The 26,202-nt window shown below is 47.8% G+C and overlaps 1 protein-coding gene across 1 annotated transcript in view; it reads left to right on the top strand.

The window, feature by feature from the left end:
• The first annotated feature begins 6,311 nt into the window (after positions 1–6,311).
• The window catches only part of Fam83d (family with sequence similarity 83 member D), a 21,237-nt gene continuing 1,346 nt past the window's right edge, over positions 6,312–26,202 (top strand). Inside the window, exons 1-3 of the mRNA XM_005362998.2 lie at positions 6,312–6,785; positions 19,422–19,589; positions 24,233–24,357. Coding sequence (XP_005363055.1) covers positions 6,312–6,785; positions 19,422–19,589; positions 24,233–24,357 — 767 coding nt within the window. The remainder of the gene's footprint in view (positions 6,786–19,421; positions 19,590–24,232; positions 24,358–26,202) is intronic.

Here is a 26,202-nt window from a genome sequence, read left to right as displayed (position 1 = left end):
CACACACACACACACACACACACACACTTTAGTGTGTGGGAATGTTACACCTGAGCTCTTGGTGGGGCTGAGAATTTGTAGATTATTCCCAGAAGACAAGAAAGTCTTGGCACACCTATTGGCTTCCACGGGGTTCAGACCTGCTCAGTTGAGACCCACGGTTCTGCTTAGAGTCACATTAGGTTGGCTGGGCCACCACCCACACCTAGGAGGGACAGGAAGTCTTTCTTTGTTTTCATGGGATCCAGGAATCAATATGGATCATCAGATCAGTGGGTCCAGGCCTACTCCCAACAGCCTCACTGAGAGCCACTTTCTTGTGCATGTCAATAGCCTGGTGTCTGACTGTTCAAGGGCCACGCTTGAGAACCAGGCCATCTACTCTTAGAAGAAACCAAATCTTGTTTTGGTCTTCTGGGGAAGCACAGGAGTTGGGTAGGGTGCCACACATTGGTATTTCCCAAACTGCATTTGGTTAAAATCTTCTTTGAGGCTGTAAAATTCCAGGTGGGAGGTAACTGAATTTGCCTTCTCCCGAGACAAAGTCACGGCTGGGTTTTATTGCCTGGTGTTTGAAAAGTGAATTTTATCAGGAGCATCTGTGGGGGCCTCGGAGGGGAAGGATGAGTGCATTGCTGAGGACACCCTGGTTAACACTGATAGGACACAGCACGCCGGCTCTTGTGGCTTCCATGGTTTCCAGGCTGTTTGGGTCCAGCCCAGCTCAGCTAGTCCTTCTCAGTCTGAGTGACTGAGCAGTTGCGGCTTGCCTGTGCACCACCCTCCCGCCTTACACAGCCAAGTGTGCAGAGTGACTGTTGGGCCCACGCCCCTCCACGCTTCACCTTTTCTGTAATGCTATGTAAGACCTGTTTGCCAATGATCACTTATTGGCTCCTGCCAGGAGGTCTCAAAGCTCCCAGCCCACTTTTGCTGGAGCAGTAATGCCCAAAACTGCAAATGGAGGTGTCCGTGGCCACTGTCCTGTGCTGCGTCCAGGAGAGGGGTAGCATGGCTGGAGTTGACTTGCCTTCCAGCTGTACAGGTTTGCTGCCCTGGTCTTCCTGATGTTGGGGAAGGAAGCCCACACCATTTCACCACCACACTCTCCCACAAACCCACCGAAATTGTGTGCCATACCTTGGGTGCGACACACAGGCTCCACCAAAATCTTCTAATCTTCTGGTGTAACTAGCAGGCTACAAGTTTGTTCCTTGCTCTGTGCTCCTTTTATGTGTCCTTAAACTACCTCCTTAGAGCCCTGAGAGGATCCCTAAGTCTAGATTCAGATTTAAGGGACAGATACCCATGTTGTAATGGCCCCCTGTGCCAAAACCTTAGTAGTCAGTCTTGCCATTGGTCTCTGTCCCCACTGTGGCCTTGGGACCTCAGGAGGCTAGAGATGAGTTAGGACCTAACTGGGTCAGGGTAATGCTTTATCAGGATCAGAGGTGTGGGGAGGGAGCTGGATGCAGAAGGTGGTCACCCCCACCCCAATTCCAGGACAAATGCAATCTGGCATGGTGGGGCAACATAGGAGACCAAAGTCAGTTTCTTGAATCCCTGGGGCCTTAGCTAGGTTCTGCAGCCCATGGCTGAAAGAGGATGATTAAAACACACATGTGTGGCTTTAAACCAGTATTTGGCTCTGACAGACACTGAGATGCTTCTGAAGCTGACTTTAGCCACAAGGTGGGCAGTGCCCAGGCAGCCAGCCACATGCTCTTAGGAGTCAGCTGCCCAGGGTTACGGAGCTCTTTGCTCAGGGGCCAGAGAGTAAAGGCCTTTATTGCCCTCTCTGAACCATTCAGGCCATTCCTCCTTCACCCCCAGCACTTCTTCCTGCCCTCTGGGCCATTCCTGTCTACTTGAGGGATGGGAAATTTAGCTGCCTCTTCTGTGGGAGCTAGCCTCAAACAGTGTGGACTCATGAGATTTTGTTCATGTTTTCCACCAGAGGCGAACAGACGTTCCCTGTTTGGGCTCCCAGTCCCCAGGGCACTTTCCCTGTGACTCTTTGGAATATTGAGAGTCACGATGAGGAATAACCTCCAGTGCATGAGCCAGGGCCACCCACTCACTCACTTGTGTAACCTGTTGAGGTGCTGAGACACACCAGACATGGTGGTGGTAGTTTCTGCAGATAATGGACCAGCCAGGCAGCAAGGACTTGGATCCCTTGAGGATTGTGGGCATCCCCAGATGCATCCGTTATTCTGATAAGAGTGCCTGCATCCCAGACCAGTGCCCCTGTGCTTTGCAGATCCTGCAGTTCTTAGTGTGAATCTCTTTAGCTGGGGTGCAACTTTATGACCACACCAAGATAACATTTGCTACTAAGTGCAGATGCTAGATCTTGGGTTCCAGGCAGACACACCACACCAGTCCATCTAGAGCCTTCAGAGGTAACCTTAAGGCCAGCATCTCTGGAGAACAATATAACGGCAGTCTGAGGTCAGATCCTGGAAGAATTAGAAGCCTGCAATTTGCTGTCAAACGCATCCCTAGCTTTTACAGTCATCTCTTGCTCATTTTTGCTCATAAATCATACAATCTTTTCTCTTACCCAACCAATGCATATTAGGAGTGAGAATAACTACTCTTTCCTTTTCATAGCAAACCTTTCCCTGTGTGTCAGCCCTCTCCCTGGAAAGTGTGGATACAGGGGCTAGGGGAAGCTTGACAAGGTTGACCAGATGTCCCACTCCCACCAGGAACCTGTGTCTTGGTAGCCATTCTTGGCAAATTGCAGACATCTGTTTCCAAACTGGTGCCCCACAGTTCCCTGTGAACTGTGCTACTTGCACCCACCCTATTCTCCCTAAACAATTAGAAATTGGTAGCTATCACCAGATGGTGAGTTTCTGGCCAGTAGCTCAGGGAATTGGGATGATTCTTAAGCCCAGGTCTACTGAAGACTTTGGGGATATAATTCTTTATCAAATATTCAGCATTAATGAAGCTTCTCTGCACTATTTGATGAACGTTTAGATGCTTGGAAAAGTTTCCAGAGTGTGGCACCCAGCCGGACATAGTGGCACACACCTTTAATCACAGTACTAGAGAGACAGAGGCAGGCAATGTATTTCTGAATTCAAGACCAGCCTGGTCGGCACAGTGAGTTCCAGGCTCTACAGAGAAGCCCTGTCTCAAAAAAATCAATTAAATAAATAAAAGTAAAATACGACTCCATGATTGACCTAGCACAGTCTAACTTTGTAACAGTGTGAGATTTTTGGTTCTTAGTGTCTGATACTCTTGGATCCTGAGCTTTCTCTCCTACCTGCTCTCCCAAAGCAGGATATCAGAATGCTTTCCACAGGGACCATCCTTCCATGACACCAGGACTGTCTGAACCCTCACTGTTTGTAGCCTGGTGATAGCCTCTCCTTCCCCAGGGCACAGAAAAGCCAGGGTCACATGGCCAGGGGACAACTCCACTGAAGTGATCCACCACTTTCCTAGTAAACCCTTTGGCCTCTCCTCCACAGGAGTCCCTTGTTGGCCAGAGGGCCTGCTTCTTGTGGGCACTTTCAAGTGCCACTGTGCGGGGCCTGGCTCTGCACACCCAGGAAAAGTCTGCAGACCCCAGCCCTCCGCAATAACTCACCAGACCAGAAGCCACTGATGTACAGAGAACACTTAAGGAAAAAAAATGTATTTTATGTGAAAAAAGTTAAAACTCTGTATACTGTATCAGCAGCTTTGTGTAAAAATGGCAATCAAAAGAGTCTAATATATTTAAAACTTTTTTTAAAAAAAATTCTCATGGATCTTTGATATTGTATTGAAGTAGCGCCATGCCTCCAAGATGGAGTCTGACCATATCCCCAAGGGGCCTGTGCCCCTGGAGTTACTTCCAGCTGCCAAGGCCTGTGACGGAATTCGCTGTTATGGATTTTTAATTAAGATTATTAAATTCCTTTTAATAACACCTGTTGATCTGACTGTAGTTATTGCTGTACACTCGCCTACATAGGACTGGCTTGAGTTCTACAAGAGACCATGCTGGAGGGGGGGGGGGGGGCTCCCAGACCTGCCTGTACCCAGAAGGCTCTCCTAGGAGGTCCCCAGAACAGCAAGAGCTTTGGAGATTCACAGGTGGTGCTGAAGGGTTTTCTCAGTTGATAGATGGTGAAAACTTAGGAATTCCAGGTGGTTGGCATTGGGCTTTATTCTGTCAAACTTTCCCTTTGAAATTACATAATGCCCTATAGCAGCATATATTTTACAGTTTGATTGGTGACAGATTTATATGTTACCAGGGTGCCCTCCTCCTCCGTTCCAAACTCGGGATCCACTGGCTTGTCATGGGCCTTCCCATGATCCCCACTGGGCTTATAGTGAAGAATAGTGCTCTATCTCATTCAACAGGACTGTGGACAAAACTCTGGTTCTTCTCACTTTTAACCCAGGAAATAGAGGCAAAGACACCATACGGTTGTACAACCCCAAGCCAGGGCCCCTGTCCTTATTACATGCAAGAGTTGATGTCGTGAAGGGTGTTGCCTTCTTGTAGGATTCTGGCCACGGGATGCCAGAGTGGGGACACACTGACGGCCTCACCCTTGGGCTTGAGTAGGTTGGGGGCTGGGAAAGGATGGAGAGAAGGAGAGGGTGTCCTAACAGCAGCATCCATCTGTTTTAAGTTTACTGAGGTGGAGGCGGAGGATTAGACAGGCAAGGTCATCCTCAGCTACAAGGTGAGTTTGAGGCCAGTCTAGGCTACATGAGACCTTGTCTCAAGAGACAAAGACCACATTTTATAAAGCTTTGTAGTGGCCCTAATGCTTTCTTCTCTGCGCAAAGTTGTCTGCTGGATTTGGCCCAGTGGAAACTTGGGGTGACCCCAGGCAGAGGGAGGCTTTGGTACCACACTTGTTGCATGAACTTGCTTGAGAGAGTAGAGGACAAAACAGGAAACTGAAGCCATCAAGTCCAGGCCACTCATTTGAGGTTCTAGGCTGCAGGAATGAAGGAATCTACAGCCAAGAAATGGTTATCTTAAGATGAAGGACTGGAGAGATGGCTCAGTGGTTAAGAGTATATATTGATTTTGCAGAGGACCCAAGCTGGGTTCCCAACATCCATGTGTGGCTTGTAAACACTTGAAACCCCAGCTCTGGGGGAATTTGACACTTCCAACCTCCGGGGCACCTGGGCTCACACGCATACCTTCCTGACCCCCCATATATACATACAAATAAATTTTCTAAAAAGGTGACGATATTGAGGAGAGCATGGTGGTATGACTCTGTAATCCCAGTCCTTGGGGGGGCGGAGGCAGGAAGATCAAGAATTCAAGGCCTGTCTGGGCAGCAAAGTGAGGTACAATTAATCTACAAGCATGATCCCCACCCTTTCCCCATTCTATTTCTATGGCTGCCTGGGTGCAAGTGGAAAGTGGGGCTTAAATAGGACTGAGGTGTTGCTGGGTAAAAAAGTATGAAGTGATGGGGAAAGGAAGGCCATCAGTGAAGGAGCGGATACCACAATGGATTAGTGTATAGATGCATATGTGTGTGCATTTATGTATGCACATATGTATATAGATATATAAGTGTATGTTCCCAAGGTCTTACGTACCTTGGGATGAGCTTGCATTTGGCATGCAGCACAAGATGGCTTTGAACTCCCGCTCCTCCTGCCCCAACCTCCCAAGTGCTAGGAGTGTGCCACTACCCCCGGTTTTGCGCCATTGGAAAAACATTTATTTGTGCACCACGTATGCATACAGTATCCGTGGATACCAGAAAGGGCATCGGAACAGATGGAGCAATTACAGGCAGTTATGAGCCACCAAGTAAGATGAGAGTCAAACTCAAATCTTCCAGAAGTGCTCTTAGCTGCCGAACCATCTCTTCAGTCTCCGTTTTTTTTTTTTTTTTTTAATGAATAAATAGATGCAGGGTGGAATGGCAATATAGTTGACCACACCGAAGCATGTCCAGGAGCAAGTCCGAGTCTCTAGTCCCGGGCCTCCGTTGGGGAAACCGGCAGGGGGCGCGCAGGGACAGCTCCGGGCCCCGTCTCCAGCTGGAACCGTTCTAGGACAGCAAGGGCGGGGTAAGCTCCGATTTAAATTTCCCTCAGCCGCCAAGCAGTGAGAGCAGGCAATGAGCCGGTCGGTCTTCAGAGAGAAGCCAATAGCAATAAGGGGGCGGGGTCTGAGGGTTGCCTAGAAGGAAAGCAGCCAATGGGAGATCCGGGGCGGGGCGCCGAGCCAATAGCGCGGGCTGGTTTGATTCAAAGGTGCCTATAAAAATCTCAGGCGACCGTCGCACTTCAGTGGACCCTCGCCGAGCGCTGCCATGGCTGGTCACTGTGAGCTGTTGGACGAGCTTCCCGCGGCCTGCCTGTCGCCGTGCGGACCGCCCAACCCCGCCGAGCTGTTTAGCGAGGCGCGGCGCCTGGCTCTCGAGCAGCTGCTGGCCGGTGGCCCCGAAGCCTGGGCCGCCTTCCTACGGCGCGAGCGGCTGGGCCGCTTCCTCAACGCCGATGAGGTGCGCGCTGTCCTGGGCGCCGCCGAGCGGCCGGGCGAGGATGGCGCGGCGGTGGCCGAGGACTCGTTCGGCTCCTCACACGACTGCTCGTCGGGCACCTACTTTCCCGAGCAGTCGGACCTGGAGCCGCCGGCCTTGGAGCTGGGCTGGCCCGCCTTCTACCGGGGCGCTTACCGCGGTGCCACGCGTGTCGAGGCGCATTTCCAGCCCCGCGGCGCTGGCGCGGGCGGCCCGTACGGCTGCAAGGATGCGCTGCGCCAGCAGCTGCGCTCCGCCCGAGAGGTGAGCGCCCCCTCCACCCCTCCCCGAGGTCCCCCACTCGCCTGCTTTGCAGCTCAACGCCGGACCCCCAGCCACCCTCGCGGGGAGTAGGGGAGGAACTTCGGCCTTCAGAAGCTGGAGTCGTTCGTAGTTCTGAGCCCTAATTCCGTACCCCTGGATCAGGGCCCAGTCGCGACTGTTAGTTTAGACCAAAGTGGATTGCAGAATTCCCGGGACGTTAGCTGACAACTAGATTCCACTTTCAGGAGCTTCTTAAGACACGCATTACTAAAGAGTCGCTTTACCCAGAAGATCGTTCCCAGAGACCATTGAGAATCTGTTAGTGCCACTTAACTCCCACGCGTCTTAATGTCGTAGACGGATAAATTCTATCCCAGGCCTTTGACTTCTGACCCTTCTGTGAGTGAGTCTGGTGGGAGAGCCACATCCCTTCCCCCTATGTCTGTTCCCGGTAGCTTTAACCCAAAATGCAAATACTTCTACATAAGCTAAACCTCTCTTTACAGGTTTTTTTTTAATTTTTTATTTTTTTATCTTAGCTAATGTCGACTGAGGGCCTGGTGGAGGTGGGGAGGAAAGAGCCTGGCCTGCCCCACTGAAGCCTCTGCAGTGGGATCAGGGAGGAAGATGGCTGCACTTGGGAGGGTGTGGCTATACGTTTGTAGGCTGGCGAACACTGCTTAATTCACAGACTTTTTTTTGCTGTGCCTGGAACATAGTAGGCAAAGCCCCAGACCATGTCCAGACTTGGTAGGCCTGGTACCACTATATGTCAAGGTAAAGATCAGGTTGGAATTGCCAAGGCTAGGAGCAAACCTGTGTTCTGGATTTTTGTTGTTGTTTTGTTTTGTTCTCGTTTTCAAGACAAGGTCTTTAGCCCAGGCTTACCTGGAGCTCACTAAGTAGCCCAAAGCTGGCCTCACTTCCAGGCAGTCCTCCTGCCTCAGCCTTCCTAGCTCTGAAGCCAATGTTCGGATCCTGTTTTTTTACCTGACTGGCGGGGATGCAGTGATAGAGGGGTAGGTGGGTGACCCAGTGCTTTGCTGTTTGGGGAGTGGTATGGCTGTGGCTAGATTAGTATCAAGCTTGTGGAGCTTTGAGTGGGCTGAGGATCTGTTTGAGCCTGAGACTGTTTTCCTTGTGGGTTCAGTACAAAACTTTTAAGCTTCTGGAAGAGGTGTATTTGTGGACCAAGTGTGCATGCCCGAAACTCTCCTCTGGGAGGAGAACTTGAGCTCCTGGGACACCTTGGAAAGGACAGACCTGGTCTCCAGGAAGGGCAGAGATGTGGGTTGCTCTAACCTTTGCTCAGCTTGGGTGAAGGGGCACCAGAGTTAGAGGTCAGAAGAAAAACTTGCCTTAAAAGGGATCTGGCTGCAGCTGATAGTCCCTATCTTTCAGGCAATCTGGGAAACATTCCTGGTTAAGACCTGCTTTCCCCTCTACCTAGTTCCTTTTACACCCTCTCCTAGATTCTGTATTTGGAAGCTGGGCGGTGCTACTGAGGAAGGTGGTCTGTCACTTTAAATCCAATGAGCATTTTCAGTGTATATGCCAAATGTCATGTTTACACAGAACCTCCAGATTGTCACACTGCCAGGGCTGAGGCCACAGGGGAAGAGGTGTGGTCCATAACTTGTTCTTAGTTTGTGGCAGGATGGGGATATTGCTATAGGCAATGAGTAAGGGGCTAGAAGAAAATTTGGAATGGTGGTGACTTAGTCGGACCCAGAAGGAAGGGTGGAACTAGCTGATGGAGGGGATAGGGACTAGACTCAAAGTGGAGAATGCTGATCGTATCGCTGTCCCTAGCAGTAAGTCTGGCTAGTAGAAGTGTAGGTTTCAGAGGGCTGAGGTTGCAGGGAGGCCAGAGATACCTTCGTAAGAGAAAAGAGCCTGCTTTAAGGCAGGGTGGGCAGGAAGAGAGTCACAGGCAGACTTGTTTGAGGTATGATGAGCTGGAATGGAAAAGCGAGAGAGGAAGGTATATGGACAGTGAGGGAGACTGGAGGTGTAGCCCAGCCATAGAGCACTTGTCTTAGCATGCTTGAGGTCCTGGCTTCAAGCACACAGAGGGGCCAAGGGGAGAAAATACAAATGAAGGAGGTTGATACCTCTGCCTCCCAGTTCTCAGAGATCAGCCTGCCTCTGCCTTGGAGTGCTGGGATTGAGGATGTGTGCCACCAAGCTGGCTGGGGCCGAGACCTCTTAGTTTGAGCAGGCAGTGATGCTACTGCACTGGAATACAGGAAGGAAAATAAGGGAGAGACTGAGCGTTGTGGAAATGAGTTAGTTTTAATTTGAGGCGTCATGAATCTGAAGTTCAGAGACCATCTCTTTAAAAAAAAATTTAGTTGGCCTGGTGGTGGTGTTGTACACCCTGAATCTCAGCACTCAGGAGGCAGAGGCAGGTGGATCTCTTGAGTTTGATGTCATCCTGATCTACAAAGGGAGTTCCAGGATAGCCAGGGCTATCACACAGAGAAACCCCATATCACAGAAACCAAATAAATTAAAAAAAATCAAATAAAATTTTTTTAAAAAGAGAAAAGAAGCCGGGTGGTGGTGGCGCACGCCTGTAATCCCAGCACTCGGGAGGCAGAGGCAGGCGGATCTCTGTGAGGTCGAGGCCAGCCTGGTCTACCAAGGGAGTTCCAGGACAGGCTCCAAAGCTACAGAGAAACCCTGTCTCGAAAAACCAAAAAAAAAAAAAAATTGCTTGCTCAGCTGGGCTTTGTGGCACACCCTTTTAATCTCAGCAGGCAGAGGCAGGCAGATCTCTCTGAAGTTTGAGGGCAGCTTGATCCTACTTTGTAAGCTCCAGGCTCACCAAAGCTACGTATGGAGACCTTGTGTGAAAACAAGAAAGTTTGCTTTCTCTTTGCCAGATAGTATTTCTAGTAATCTTGAAGTAGTTGTGACTATTCTGTCCACTTTACAGAAGATGACCTGAAGCGTGGAGAGGCTAGGTCGCCTCTAGGGAGTGATGGAGCCAGGACTCTGCCCAAGGCAGATTCCGAGCCTATTAACTACTGTGCCCTGTGGGGAGAAGGTGTCCTGTCCCCAGGTGGATGGCTACACAGAGGGATTAGAGGGCTGATTTGTTGATTGTCTAATAAATGCTCCCACCTGTAAAGACGTGCATGGGTACCTGGGAGTGGCTGTGTCACTTTGGCCATGTCCTTTGAAGTGCATTACCCGTGACAGGGAGGACTGATGGGGCATGTCTGGTGTTTTTGGGTGTCTGATCTGTTCGCCATCATTAGATGGCGGCTCTAATTGAGCCCTTTACCAGATTACCTCGCAGTCTTTCCAGTGGCCGAGGAGGCTGACTTGGGACAGAGCAGGCGCATCTAGGTCAGGTAGCTTGTCAGAGACTACTTACTGTGAGGCAGGGCTGGGTTCAGGGCCTGAACTCTGCCTGGCTCCTAGGTCCACACAGTGCTTGCTTGCTTCGTTTTTCTTTTTTGGAGATGGGGGTCTATGTAAGATGAGGCCAGCATTAAACTAACTGTCCTCCTGTCTCAGCTTCTTGAGGGCTTTGATGTGCCGCCATGCCACATACAGGACCCACATTTAATCTCTACCCTCCTCACCCTCCCTGCTTCCCAGCAGGCTGGAGGTTTTAAAGAGTTTTCTGGATATTTGTGCTTCTAGTTCCCATTTGCTTGTCTTACAAACAGGAAAGACTCTAGCAAGAGCTGTCTGTTTTAGAAGACGGGTGACTGGGACTGAGGAGTCGCTTCAGCAGGTGTAGATGCTGGCCTCCAGGCCAGACAGCCTGACCTCCACCTGTGAGCAGTGACACATATAAATAAACGAATGAATGAATGAATGAATGAATGAATAAATAAATGTTTGTTTTAGTTGTAAAAAAAGAAGACTGGGTTGGCCTGTTTTAAGGGGAGGAAGAATCAAAGTAGCAGAGACCAAATGGGGGAGGTGGTTCATGACCTCAAGACAGTGTAGGTCCCTGGTGTTTAGGTTTTATAAATTTCTATGCATTTTACCTGTCTTGGGCAGGATAGACCCAACCATGTATTTCTAGTATGTGAAAAGAATATAGAAATCTTGTGGGTGAATGAAGGAAATGTGAATTCTGTGTTCCATGTAGTGAGCCCAGAGGTGGAGGCCAGGCTGCCCTGAACTGGGGTTGGATCTAGTTGCTTGCTCCCTGCAGCATTGTTTGCCCTCAGTGAGGAGATCTGAGCACCAGCCTGCATTCTCTGTGGTGGGTTGGGAGGAGCCTAGATGCCAGGTTCTATGATCGGCGTACAGCATAGGATGGCAGGGGCACTCACCAAATGTCAGGACTATCTGTCTGAATGGATGGCTCAGGGATGGGTTTTCCCAGCAGCTCTCTGACCACATAGACTCCCCTGGGCATCTGACACATAGTAGGTGCTCATTAATTTTTCTCTTTTGTTCATTTAGTCTCATGCTTTTTGGCGGAGGGGGATGGAGAGGTGGGAAGGTAAACTAAGTAATTTAGGTAATTCTTTCTGCCAACTAGTGGTTGACAGAGCTATGGTCTGGAAGTGTGCCCTGTTGGACGTTTCTGATGTGCTTGTTCAGCTATCCCAGGGTGCTGTTTGCTCTTCGTCCCACCCACCCGCCTTCTCCCCCTACTCTACTCCCTCCTTTTGAGATGGTTTTGATGTGTGGCCCAATCTGGCCTTGGATTTGAGATCCTCCTGCCTCAGCCTCCCATGCAGTAATATCTGGTATCCAGATATCCCGGCCTATGGATGGGAGTTCATAGGCCATGCTCACCCTCCCGGATGTCACAGTCATACTTGTTGTGCTTACTAGCTGCCATTCCTTCTATGCTTTTCTTCCAAAGAGGCCACTTTTGCGGTGACCACACCTTTGGGCATCCTTTTGATGACCAGAGCGTTAGTGGTGGCACTCTTTGCATCGTGGAAGAGTCCAGCAAGGAGGAATAGTAGCTGAGGAATCTACTGGACGCCCCTGGCACGTATGAGGATGTTCTGAAGGATTGAACTCTCCTGAGCTTGCTCAACCCTCCCCTGTGTTACGATAGAACCTGTGCTGTGGGATCAGTTCCTGTTCCAGATGCTTGGATCAGCCTGACAGGTTTTCTCAGCCTCTCCACTATTGGCGTTTGGAGTGGATGGTTTTTGTCCTGGGGGCACTGTCCTGTTCACTGTTAGACACTGAGCATCCTGTCCCCACTTACTAGACAATAGTAGCATCTCTCTCTTCCTCATGACGTTCAAAACTTGTCTGCAGAAGGGACAACAAGGAGTTACTGCTTAATAGTTGGAATTTCTCAGGACAGGCTCCAAAGCTACAGAGAAACCCTGTCTCGAAAAACCAAAAAAAAAAAAAAAAAAAAAAATAGTTGGAATTTCTGCTTTGCTGGCAAAAAGCTTAGAAACAGCAGCAATGGTTGAACAACATTGTGAACGTATTGAGTGCCACCATTAAACAATAGTTCCATAATTCCACACACACTATTCTTTCTGTCTGCCATTTCATTTGTTTATTTTTATTAATTTTGGGAAGGGTATTTGAGACAATGTCTCACTTTGTAGTCATGACTGGCCTGGAACTTGTCATGTAGACCAGACTGGTCTTGAACTCACAGAAATCCACTTACGTCTGCCTCCTGAATGTCACCATGCTTAACTTTATTCTTTTTATTAAACATCCATCCGTCAGGAAGAAAACTACAGGATTATTCTCTGAGCCATTTATATATGGGTTTATTTCTCTCAGAAAAAGAAAAAGATCATACAAACAATATAGTGGCTATACTGGCCTTAAACAGCCTTGATGTATGGGGCAGAGTGGTACATACCTGTTATCCTAGCTCTGGAGGGCTGAGACAGCAGAATGGAGGTTAGCCTGAATATACAGTAGGACCTTGTCTTGAAAAAACAAGCAAAGGAGGTCCTGATGTCAGTGATATCAGCCTCTAGAGAAGTTTCTGTTGTATTCTCCATTGACCTAATTGTTCCGCTTTTGTGTCTGTTCCCTAGAAACACTGGCTAAAACAGGAGTAGAGGTGTACTGATTGTTGTAGCTCTGGTCATACCAAAGGCCCAGCATACATATCACATTGGGGAAGAAATTAGTATGTGTACACCATGGAGGACCCTGTGGCTTTCAAGACAAATGAGGCCAAGCTCTATACTCTGATTCAAAGTGTTTAGAGCTGCATAGACCTATTTGTGTGCCGTTAACTACATGTGGTCATTTAAGTTTGTATAATTGAAGCTAAATTAAAAACTTAATTCTTCTGTCATCCCAAGTTCTCATGGACAACACTGTCCAGAGCAGCATGTGTCATTGTGCAGCCTTTTATCTGTGGCTGGATTGAACATACAATGCTCTATGTTCTTACTTATACTTGTTTATATGAAAAATGGAAGAATAACCCAAAAGCTAATAATTGGAGTTATTACCTTAATGAAGAGAGAAGGAAAGGAAAAACAGGAGGTAACATGCCTTGTTTCATAGATTTCATTTTGGAACAGGAAAATGCTTTATACAGTTAAAAACTTAGAACTAGTTCCAGGACAGGAACCAAAAAAGCTACGGAGAAACCCTGTCTCGAAAATAAAATAAAACAAAACAAAAAACTTAGAACTGAGAAACAACCCCTCCTCACCCCACACCTTACCCCTACCCCCCAAAAAGAACAAGAACGATAACTGCATGGTTTTCCCACTGTTTCTCAGGCTGGAACAATAGTGCAGAAGTACTGCCAAGTGGAGTTGAGTGAAAAATTGGTTCCTGCCCTGCTGACCTCCAAGAGAGGCGCTGTGCCATGATTACCACTCTCTGTAGACTCGAACCCACCACATTGGCAATCTGACACCAGCCTATAAATCCTGGGGAAACAGTACATACTAAGTTTAACTTTTGCCATGGAAATTGCATTCTCTTGTTTTTTCAACCCAGAAGATTATATCAAAGCAGTTTTTCCAAAGAATGCATGTGTGTATCTTTTTGAGACAGGGTTTCTCTGTGTAGCCTGGTTTTCCTGGAATTCCTGTAGAGATCAGGCTGGCCTTGAACTCAGAGATCTGCCCACCTCTGCCTCTGCTGGGATTAAAGTGTGCACTACTACCACTGTGCTTCAAAGAATTTTTATTTTTAATCTCAATGAGCAGTTTCAGTCCCATTAAAACATGTAGCAAGTGGTGGCTCCTGCCTGTAATTAGCTACAGCAGGAGCAAATTCAATTTGCAACTAGCCTGAGCTAATACCAAAACCTATCTCAAAACAAAACATGAAACCCAAAGGGGAAACAGTATGTTTGATATCTTTAGCAAGAGACTCTGTAGGTGATTGATGGTGATGTGCATAGGGAATTCGGTGGCCAGGCTTCCAGGCTATCTAGGTTGACACCCTGCTGAATGTATACAAGGCTTTGGCTGAATTCCAAACATTCTGTACGCCTGATCTGCCTTTATGACTCTTGGGTGGGAAGGAAGGGAAATTGAGGCACACAGGAAAGGGGTGATTGACATGTGCTTCCTGCGAGAATGGGAACAGGAATGACTGGCCATGAGTGGTCCCTTCAGGCTGTGTGTGTGCCTGGTCAGAGCCCCGAGCAGCCTAGATCAAGGCTGTGTGACAGTAGAGCAGGCTCTGTTTCAAGGACCCCGAACCTCAGGTGAAATGTCTTGTCCAGGCATAATGGCAGAATCAGAATTAATACTATGGGTAGCTGCCACTGAGGTTTTTCTGTGTGTGGGTTCTCTCATTGGCTGAATCACCACCAAAGGGCTTGAGATTTTATGCAAAGGTTATTTACATATTCTAGAAGCCAGTACAACCTAACATGTACAGCATGCCTGATTCTGCAGAGTGGAAGTCCAGGTTGGTTTTGCAGCACATTTACATGACAGCTGAGCTTCACATGGTCCCCTATTCAGTCTAGCTCTGGCTTTATCAGCAGAACTGCAGAAGAGAGAGGGTGATTTTTCGGCGTGCTGGGGAGTTGTGAACTTCCTTGACAGTCATCATGTTGTTTCAAGTTGTCCTTCGTGGTGGACTTGTGCCCATGTGGGATCCTCTACTGTCCCCCCCACCCCCCAGGATTACTGCAAGTTCTTAATAATTATGAGATCTCCACATTAGACTTGTCTGAAGCAGTGTTTAACTCAGCGTGCTTCTAATGGTAGGCTTTGGTGGCACACAGACTTGGGTTGACATTTCAGCCCTTGCACTGAACCCTTGAACCCATTATCTAGCCTTTCCAAGCTGGGGCTGATGGTTAATAGGGCTTTGGAATCTCTATAGAGATCTTCTTGAGGTTTTGGGCTAAATGGCAGAGGTAGAGATTCCAGTTCTGCCTAATGAGTGGTGTCTGGGCTCTACACGTTTTCTGAGGCAGACACCTGTGATCTCTGTTCTTCAGACCTGTGGGTGTTGGTGAAAATCAGCAGGGGGTTCTTCTAAGGAACTGATAGATAGGCTTGTGGTTGGTTACTCAAGCTGAAGATGGGGGACTGGACACATGGGTGACCTTTCCAGATGTGACTTGAGGAAGCACAGGTAATGTGGAATCAACATCCCTCTTCCCCAGCTTCTGGCCAGCTGGGTGCTTCCTCCATGGGTATCTGGAGTATAGGTGTGACCCTAAAATAGACTCTTGGAAATTACCACACTTCTAACTCTGAGAGAAGGGGCTGGGTCCATGCAACTCAGGCTTAGAGAGGTGGTGTCTAGGGTAGCTGTGGGCACTTTGTGGGGGTGGGCTAGACACCCCCTAAAGGGAGAGTAGGTTCAATGGCAGACGTCTGTACTGCCTTCCTAGTCCAGGTGTTCTGCCTGTGCTCAGCAGTCTGCAGCATGAGCACTTAGGCCAAGGAGGCTGTGCATGACTGCCATTACCTGCAGATTTGAACCCACCGCCTGGCAATCTGACACACCAGCCCATAAATCCTGGGAAAACAATACACGTTAATTAGTTTGACTTTTGCTGTGGAAATGTCCACTCTTCCAAGTGGATGTGTCCACCTGGAAAACAGGACCAGACTGGTGCAGTCTGTAAAGGACCTGAGAAGCTGCAGGCCTGTTCCAGCTGTGTAGGACTTGGGTGTCTGAAGGCAGGGCTGGAGGGGTAAGCAGAAGGGTCTGGGGAGGGCAGGCTTTGAAGGAAGGAGAGCCTTCCTGTTGAAGGCTGCCACAGGAGTGCTGGGCTCTTGCTAAGGCAAGTCTTCAAGGCTTCCTACTTTAGTAAGAAAGGAGGATGTGCTGGATGTTGGGAAAGGAAAGCATCTGTCACCCTCAGATACCCTGAGTCAGACAGGCCTTCATATTTAGCCTGTGGGAAAGGTTAAGGCTTTAAAACCAAAGATGAACCAAATTGCAAATTACGACTCATTAGCTAACAAAAGTGTTGCTTGTACACCTGTTTTATTAATTGGGCAATCAGAACTGTTTGGCAGGCTTTGTGCTCTGGGCCCTGCTCCCATTCTGCTTCTGGTGGCCCTCTCCAACCCTGTCAGCTTGGCTGGGTTTCTAGTCCCTGTTTCAGTAGCCCCTAGGGTATGTTCATTGCCCATCACTCTGCATCATCTGGGTTCTCCTTTCCCATTTGACTAGGTTCTCACCCTGGGGACCAGCCCATTACCTAGCTGTATATAGCTCACAGATGCTCCACTGACCTTCGGAGAGGCCAACAGGTCTGCCTAGTTTTCTCTTGCCTTTCTCCAGGATCTCTATTCCAATTCTTGCACCTTGGAGTCAAGTGCACTCTATGAAAATTTTACTGCTACCTTTGAGTCAGGCTCAAGGATCTCTCACCAGCTTGTATGTATTTCTGTGACCCTGTGCCCATTGCTGAGCTTTCCCATGGCTCCTTCTGCTCCCCTGTAGCCTCAAAGCTTCTGCCTGGGGCTTTCCTTTTTCAGTCCCTAGTCCTGCAAAAGAGCTGCAGAAATTTGTTAGACTCAAAGATGCCCATCCCCCACTGGGTTGCAGGCATAGAGGTTCCTAGTCCTGAGTTGTATGGAGGAAGTAGGTTCTGCGGCAGCATCTCTCCCTGCACCTGTCTCTTCTGGATTCATCTTTCTCTCTATTCTGCCTATGAAGGCAGTGTGGGCTAAGAAGGACTGACATGGATTCCATAGCCTTCTACTATCCCTCTTTGCCAGTCACGTTCCATGGCTCCCTTTCCTGCATACTGTACATTCCAGCTGCACTGGTATGCACCCCGTCCTTCCCATCCTCTTCTGTCATCACGTGGTTTCCTGTCTGACAGCCCTTCACTTCTCCAATGGCCTCTTGTCCCAGGCAGGCCTTGAACATGGGATCTTCCTGCCTCAACTTTCCAAGGAGTTGAGATTACAGATCTGTGCAGCCAGGCCTTGCTCCGTTTCTTGTTCTTGTCTGTAGTTCAGCTCAGATATTACCTCTTCCAGGAAGCCTCCCTCCTCTCTCTGTGTGTCTATAGGTGCCTGCCCTCAACATAGGAACTGACTTACTGCTCCCTACAGATTATGGACACATCATTTTGCTTTCCTCACCCCATATTCTGTCAGCCCTGTGTAGCCATCTCTGTGCCCAGGTAGGGTCAGCCTGCTGTGGACTCAGACACCAGCTGCCTCACTGAGCTAAGCCCATTCCACACTTCCACTCATTTAACCATCCCAGAAGTCCTGTCAGTCCATGCTCTTGTTATCCAAACCTTCCAGAGGGCAAGGACACTACGGCTGAGAGAGATTAAGCACCAAGTGGCCATGCTGAGCTCTGTGTCCTGGCTTTTACCTTAAACCCTGCTACAGGCCCCAAATGAACAGGTTGGGCACAACTCTCACAACAACATATAAAAACCATCAGAGCCAATAAGCTTCTGAAGATGCCACCAGTTCTAAAATGCTGCTTGTTTTGTTTCCCTCACTGTTGAGGTTTTATGAAGGTCAGGCAGGGAGTGGGATGGAGGCAGCCAGAGAGACACTTGGTCATCCCAGGTGGCACTTGCTTCTGGGAGCTGGCATTTCAGGGTCATTTATCTGAGCAACTGGAACCCTGGCATGTTAGAAAGGTAGCAACATTGCCCATTTGTCTCTGCATTTCTCTCTCTCTCTCTTAGTTTTTTCCTAAGATAGGCTTTCACTTTATCTAGGCTGACCTCAGCCTCCTGAGCTTGGATTATATGCTTGTGCCCCATTCCTGGCTTCTGTGTTTCTTTTTAACCCTACAAATGCTCAAGGGGTAAAGCCTGCCAGTTACCCACTGTGGCTAGATCTCCACCATGGAGATGAATGCATTCCATTTGAGGGCCTCTGCGGCAGAAGAAGGAAGGGGAGGTGAGATTTAAAAGTAATCATAGTGCTCAGCCAAAGGGTTAATGTGATTCAGAGACAAGGGATTTTTACTGTTGAAGCTGGGAGATGGAGAAGCCTGACCACTCCCGATTGCAAAATAGCTCCCAGATGCTGGCTTCCTGACTTGCTTTGTAGGGACTTGTTCTAAGCCTAGATGTTTTTACAACCTTGCTTCCCTGCCAGGAGTTTCTGCAGGCCGTTGAAATAGCAGCCTCTGTAAATGAGGGAGGGAAGCCAGGGACCACCAAAATCTCCCTTGTGATGGCTGTCAAGGTAGCTGCAGCCCACACTGGTAACATGGGCAGTAGAGCAGACACCAGGGGTCTCTTGGACCCTGCCCTTGTGCAGTTTTTTAGGTTTTAGAGCAGGCCTGTTTTGTAGCCGGGGAAGCAGACATCCAAAACAGTGGACACATGGGTGAGCATTGGCTCTTAGCTGTGGTCTGGGCTGGCTGCAAAAAAATCAGTTCTTAACAAGGGCACACATGTCGGGGGGAAAATAAAGAACAGAGCTGAGCCAAAGGTCAGAATCTTCAGGAAATATTTCCATTCTTGTCCTGACTGATGGGGAGTGTGCGGTGTTGGAAACAGAAGATGGGGTGGAGGTGCTGTAAGCTTTGTCTGATCATTTCAAGAAATGAATTGGTAATGAAATGGAGTCTTTCTAAAACAAGGTAAAAGTACTCAGACCATGATCCAAAATCAGACAATAGAAAAAAAAGTGGACTTGAATATTAATAGTCAAAAAAGGGCTTCCTAGAGAATCCGAGGTGACTTTTTCTTCTTTGCATTTATTTATTTGTGTGTTGGTACACATGTGGTATGGCTTACTTGTGGAGATCAGACGACAGCTTGCAGGAGCTGGTTTTCTCCTCATACCAAGTGAGTTCTGGGTATTGAATACAGGTCATCTGGTTTGGTAATGTGTGCCTTTGCTAGCTGAATCATCTTGCCAGCACCAAGATTTTATTTATCAACTATATAGCTATAGAATCTGAAGCCTGACCGGGAAAGCAGTGTGATTCAGATCCCAGTGTATTGGTCTAAGAACCTAGACAATTTGCCAGTCTAAATTGATCCTGGAAGGTGGGGTTTAGTGATTGCACAGAACTTAAATGAGAAGTTTGCCAGTGTAGACTAGGTTGACTGGGGGACACTGGGGAGTGTCAGCTGGCTGGGCCAAGCAAAGATTTGTGAGATATGGGTGCCTGGGTGTCTTTGGGGTGGAAAAGAGCTGATGCTGAGGGGAGGCCCACACTGCTGAAGAAGGGAGCGTGTGTGAGGATGGTGTTTGAGTTCCTTACTTCTCTTCCTGCCTCATCTCATAGGTGATTGCTGTGGTAATGGACGTTTTCTCAGACATCGACATCTTCAGAGACCTACAGGAGATTTGTAGGAAACGGGGTGTGGCTGTGTACATCCTTCTGGACCAGGCTCTGCTCTCCCACTTTTTGGACATGTGCATGGATCTGAAAGTTCATCCTGAGCAGGAAAAGGTTTGTGAGACACCATTTCCCATTTCCCCTCTGTCAACAATGTGACAGAGTGCCCGTGGTCTACAGTGTGGTGGTGGTGGTGGTGGTGGTGGTGGTGGTGGTGGTGGTGGTGGTGGTGGTGCTCACTGACACTTGAGGAAACTGAAGTCTCAGAAAATAAACACCAGCCAGCCGTGACCTTGCAGTTCCATTCCTCAGTAACTACCCAAGAGGAGAGAAACACACACAGCGACATATCTGTTCATAGATGCTGGCAGTTTCATCAGCTAATAAGTGGATAAAAACAGTATTCACCCTTCAAAAGTATTGAAGTGCTGACACATGCTACCGCATGGGTGAACCTGAAAACAAAATAGTAAGTGTAGGAAGTCATACAGAAATAATCATAAACAGTATGATCCCATGTATACGAGGGCCAGAACAGGGTCATCTGTAGAGAGAGAAAGGTAGATTAACATCAAGTTTGGGGGCATGTGATAGAGGGCTGGGTAGGTTTGTAGCTAAAGGGGTACAGGTAATGAGAAAGTTCTACAACTATGGAAATGGTTTTGTGTATCCATAAAAGTGTAGATTTGCACACTAAGCAGGTGAATTTTGTGATGCATGAATTACATCTCCATTAAGTCATTGTAAAAAAAAAAAAAAGGCAAAATTGCTCTCAGGTTTCCCAGCAGTGAGCACAGACCAGCTGTAGCCAAGCCAGTGCTTGGAGACTGCTGCCACCTGCCACCATGGCTCCAGGTGGCTCCACTGTTAGCCACAGAGACTGTCTTGGAGCTCTCCTTCTGTACCTGGCACTGCTCACTGCTCTGACAGATGTGACAACGCTCACACTCATGGTGGCCCTGTCAGGTTGTGGTCCTGATTGTGGATCAGGAAATGGGGAGATCAAGAGCCCAGGAGTCCACAGCTACAACATGGCCCAGGCTTTGACTCAGTCTGCCTTGCTCTCACCCCATTTGTGCAGTCGCTTGTCACCCACTGCTGCTCATGACAGAACCAGGTTTTATGTCCTTTTCTCTGGGCATGAGAATAATTCAGTATCTCAATATAAGGCCACAACCCTGGCCTAGTCTCTTTGGAGATGCGGTAAGAGAGGCATTTGTTATAGAATTCATGTTCTAAAGAATGGAGCAACTTGGGAAGGAACATAATTCATCATCATGCTGCCAGGCACTTCTTGGCACAAGGAATGCAGCATTCAGCAGAGAAGTCAGCCTTTGCCCCTCTAGGCCTCTGTGAGAGGCCCTGACTTAGTGCCTTGTAAACAGACAGATAGGTTTTTACAAAATTTCATCTCTTTAGCATTCCTCCAGAGCGCCTGCTGACTGCTTTTCCTAATAAGCAAACCAAGGTTTGCTGAATAAGGTCATTACTAGCTTGTCATTTGTACCACAGGGCAATTCATGATACAGGTAGGATTGGGCTTTGAGACTCAAATGGGGCAGCCGTGTGACTCAGCAGTCAGCTTGAATATAAGTCCAGGAGAGCCAAGGAAGATGCCAGTTGGGCATGGTAAAGAGCACTGCTGTCTATCCAGGTATTTAGGCCACAGCTGCTCTTGTGGAAGGGGCCAGGGTATAATTTCAAGGTGCTCTTGGGTAATTAGGCCGAGTCTCAGCTGCAGAACAATGACAGAACTGTCCCAGCTGTGACAAAGCCATTTGCTCTGCTTCATCAACAAGGCAGAAACCCAGGAGTGATTGCTGACTTTGTTGGCGGCTGCCTTCATGGTGGTCCAGAGCCTCTGCAGGAAGTTTAAAGACAGTTTGTCTTTATAGTAGGTTATCTCCTTCCTAGGTAGGCACCAGCTTCCCTCCTAGGCTTTTCTGTGTTGTGGGTCTATGTCTCAGAGGCTCCTCCTACCCTGGGCTCTGATTGGTTTAGTATTTTGAGTCACTCTGTCTACAAGAATCTGGCTGCATATTCATGGACAGGTGTGCAGAAGTGCTGTGTCCACAATTACAGGCTTCCATGACATTCAGCTATGTTAAAGGATAGGATACAGCCAGCCATCTCTAGCCCTACAGGTAGGCTGTGTTTATGCTCACTGTGTGTTGACTTACCTATTCCATCCAGCCAATATCATGTGCTCATCTGTGAAATATTCCAGTTTTTAAAGAAAAACTTTACCTTGAAATTAAGATTTATGAATGGTTATAGAGATGGATACCTGAGTTTGGGTCCCAACATGCATGTCTCATAAGCACATGTAATTCTAACTCCAGGGTATCTGATACACTCATGTGCACATACTCACACATAGATACTCATAATTTAAAATCTTTTAAAAAATCATCTTTTTAAAGATTTAAGAAACTGCAGCAGTAATATAAGGAATTTCTGAATGTTCTGTGTCCAAATTTTTCAATTATTGTTATTATCTCATTGTCCTCAGTGGGCAGTGGTGGTGGCACATGCCTTTAATTCCAGCATGCGGGAGGCAGAGGCAGGCGGATCTCTGAGTTCAGGGCCAGCCTGGCCTACAGAGTGAGTTCCAAGACAGCTGGGACTACACAAAGAAACCCTCCCTTAAGCCCCCAGCCCCCCCAAAAGTCAGTTAGATTTAGCACCATCTTATCTCTGCACCTTCTGAATCTCAGCTCTGTTTCACTATTGCCCCTTCCGCAGCCCAGGATCCAGTCTAGCAGGGCACCTTGCACCCACTAGTTAAGTCTCCCTGGCTCTTAACCTCCACCTTTGTGGTTTGACATTGGACACTTGTGGAGAACACTAGCCATTGTTCTGTAAATTTGTATTTATCCTATTACTCCCTGTGGTTCAATTCCTATGCATTTTGATAAGAATACCAAAGACATAATTGTATGTCCAGGCATTAGGTTTTAATTTTAATGTCTTATTTGGCAATAAGAGCCACAGACAGCACAGGGAGTACCATGTATGTCTTACCTGGCTTCCCAGTCGTTTGTTTGTTGCACTGTATGACAGTCCGGAGCTGGAGCCTGGAAGCGGTGTTGGTGTACCTGTGCCCTTTGTTGCCCACGTGCATGAAGGTAGAACTGCTGGTGCGCACCTTTAATCATAGAGACAGTGGATCCGAGAATCTGAGGTCAGCCAGGGCTACATAGACAGATCTTGTCAAAAAGGAAGGAAAATTGCTCTGCCACCACATAGATCACCCTCATACTTCACCTCAGAGGTCATGTCACTCCTGTCTGTTATTCTGTCACATCCTACAGTGTGTGTCTTTCTGAGATTGGCTTTTAGCCCTTGGCTCACTGTTTTTGAGCACCATGTAAGTTACATGTTTCAAAAGCTTGCTCTTTTTAATGTATTTATTTTATTGTTGAGTGTCCAGGTTTGGTTGTGTCATAGTCTACTCTAACTGTTAGGAACGGAGTTGCTGTGGCTGCTCATGCTTAGACTCGGCAGACATGGGTCTCCCTCTTCTGCTTCATGTGGTGTCTTGTTTAGGATTTCAGTCATCAGTTACTTTTTTCTCTAGTTTTTGAGGGCAAGAAGTACACCTCGCACCTCTGCTGTTTAGTGAGGTGCATGGGAGAGGGTCTCTGTTTCTATAGAATAAAAAAGATTCAAATGATTCTAAACATTTACTTAAAATGTAAAATTTATTATTATCATCGTGTGTGATGTGTGTGCAATGCACATGAGGTCAGAGGACAACTTTGTGTGTCAGGTCTCTCCTTCTATCTTTATGTGGGTTCCAGGGATTGAACTTAGCCTGTCAAGGTTACATGACAAGCACTTTAAGATTTATAGTGATATACAACTTCTATTCTGCTCAAGATTGTCTCCATATTTTGCATGCCATTATGTATGTATTTGTATGTGTCATCTCTATGGGAATAATTGTGCATCCATGAGTTCATAGTGTACCTTTTTGGTTACTGTGTACCTGTAAGAGATGTGAACTGGCTGATTAATCCCCACATGGTGTATTAGAGACTTGACCTGATTACAGCTTGAAGCCCCTTCCAATGTGGAAGTGAAGTAGGCTATTATTCCTTATTGATGCAGTGAGACAAAGAAATAGGAGAAGTGCCAGCTTTGTTTTCAATCCTTACCAAATGTTATTCATTACTAACATATGTTCTTTGATTATTTTATCTCCCCTGCTTTTGTTTCATAATCATTACTTGGATTCTATTGGTTTCTTCCAAAAAGCAAATGTTCTTTATAGTACATGCACACATGAGCTAAGGATCTCTAAATATCAGCCAAGTGTGGTGGTGCAGGCCTGTAATCCCAGCACTTGGGATTGCATGTCCAAGGCCAGCCTGGATGATAAAAGACCTCTTCTCTACATAGGAAAAGATGGGCTAGATGCAGAAGTAACATTACTTGAGCAGTGCCTGACTAGTGTATCATGTGTGCTGTCGCTCAGTGGTGACCCTATGCTAAGCTCCTGCAAACAGGTGAGTTGGGGAGCAGGAAGCTCAGCCCGCTGGACAGTGTCACTGAGTTGGGGAGCAGGAAGCTCAGCCCGCTGGACAGTGTCACTGTGTTGGGGAGCAGGAAGCTCTGCCTGCTGGACAGTGTCACTGTGTTGGGGAGCAAGAAGGTCAGCCCACTGGACAGTGTCACTGAGTTGGTGGGCAGGAGGACAGTGTCACTGTGTTGGTCTCTGATTTTATTTTTTCCTCCTACTCCCTGCCCCACAGCTGATGACAGTGCGGACTATTACAGGAAATATCTACTATGCAAGGTCAGGAACAAAGGTTGTTGGGAAGGTTCATGAAAAGTTCACACTGATTGACGGCGTCCGGGTGGCCACAGGTTCTTACAGGTATGTTTTGAACAGTGCCTCACCAGTTAGTCCAGACTCTGTAGAGGAATAAATGCTTGCTCCTGTCAACAAGAGCCCTTCTGATAGAACACCCCCCCCTCACTGTGTGTGCGTGTGTGTGTGTGTGTGTGTGTGTGTGTGTATGTATGCGGGTGTGTGTGAGTTGGTTCATCATAGTCATCTTTTGTTGGATGTAGATGGGATAAGAGTCTCTTTCTTTTCCCTGTGGTCCACAAAACTAAGGTAAAAGTTAAACAAAACTTGAGACTCCACAGTTAGACTCTGGCATTCAAGTCTTGGCCTAGGCCTTTGGGGAAAAACTGGATGCTAATTGGCCTCAAATCCTGGTTTCCCGGGGACTTGGACCCCACCTACTGTACTTACTTGAAGGTAAGGACATTTCAGACCGAAGCTACTAATTTATACTTAACTGTAAGGTTGCTATAAGCCTTGTAATGAGTACTTTAGTCTAGAAAGCACTGGGCATATTCCAGGCCCACCTTGGAAAATCCCACTTTGCCAGTAGCATCTTTGGGTGGAGAGCAGGAAGAGGAATGAAGGGTTGAGGTAACAGCTGGCAGTGCTAGTCTCTGGAAGTTATACCATTCTTACTCACACCGTGCCATGCTGTGTGCTTGGCTATCTCTCCATTGCATTGTCCAGTGGTACGTGCCGGTACAGAGTTTGGAAAAAAAAACAAAACCCAGTTTTGTAGAGTGTGCATCCTTGGTGGATTTGTGCCAGCCATGGTTTTGTGGCAGGTGAGGTAGTAGCTCTGGGTGCCCTTCCTTTTCACACAGTAGCTCCATTGTTCAGAACCGTGCACAACATGCTCTTGAGACTTCCTTCTGTGAGACACTTGTAAATAAAATACCAAGGGGACTTACACATTCCCCAAAGTGGATTTAATTTATACCGATGAAACTTGACTGAATGGTTTTTGGCTGTTTGAAAACCTATAAACATAAAAACTGCCCTCTACACATGCACTGTCCTACCACCCATGACAGTGATACTCCCGTGTGTTGGGACACGCTACAGCCCTAAGGTTAGGTAGCTTCTTTGATTCTCTTCCCCATCATGGGTATTCCAAAGACTCCTGGTCTCCAGAGCAGTTATCAGGCAACGTGTGTATTAGTCACGGTTCTCAGTTGCAAGAAATAGTTGAAACTGAGTTTCAGGGTCTCCCATTAGTGCTGCTTGCTTTTGGCTCAATGTAAGGAGACTAACTCAGAGTGCAGAGTGAGACATCAGCCTGCAGACAATGCTAGGGTGAGAAGGTGCAGCAGACTGTAGCTCCCCTTGGCCTTGGGGGATGTTTATTAGAACACTATCCCTGACTTCTGCCTTGCTCTTTATTCTTTGACACCCTCTTCCTTTGAAGGCAGAGACCCTTGCTTACTGACCCAAACTGCAGCAGCTGTTTCCCAAAGGGAGAGACTCCTGAAGCAGGGACACACATCTCTGAAAACCTGTTTGGCCCTTGAGGAGTCACAGATGCACTTTGGATGAATTCCAGGGATCAGACATTGGCCGTTCTGGACCACACTGAGACTAGAGTGTGTGCATGGAAGGTTTTGTGGGTAGAGACAAGTGTAGGTTCTGTTTTCAGAAGAGGAGGAAGAGGTGCTGGACAGGGAAGAGCACCAAGCTAATCAGCTATAAAATGTGCTGAGCACTGGCCTGTTGGTGGAGTAGCCATCTCCACCTGAGAAACTGGAAAAAGTGCCACTAGCTTCCCACTTTTGCATCTCCTGCTGATTCTCTACCCTTAAAAAAAAGGCTGCTGGCCTAAATATTGTATACCTTTCTCCTAGGATAAAACAGCCTAAGGAGTGTGTGTGT

The sequence above is a fragment of the Microtus ochrogaster genome, linkage group LG8 (genome assembly GCF_000317375.1).
Source record: "Microtus ochrogaster isolate Prairie Vole_2 linkage group LG8, MicOch1.0, whole genome shotgun sequence".
NCBI classification, from domain to species: Eukaryota; Metazoa; Chordata; class Mammalia; order Rodentia; family Cricetidae; genus Microtus; species Microtus ochrogaster.
The sequence above is the reverse complement of the archived record's forward strand: the minus strand, read 5'-3'. Positions and strand labels throughout refer to the sequence as shown.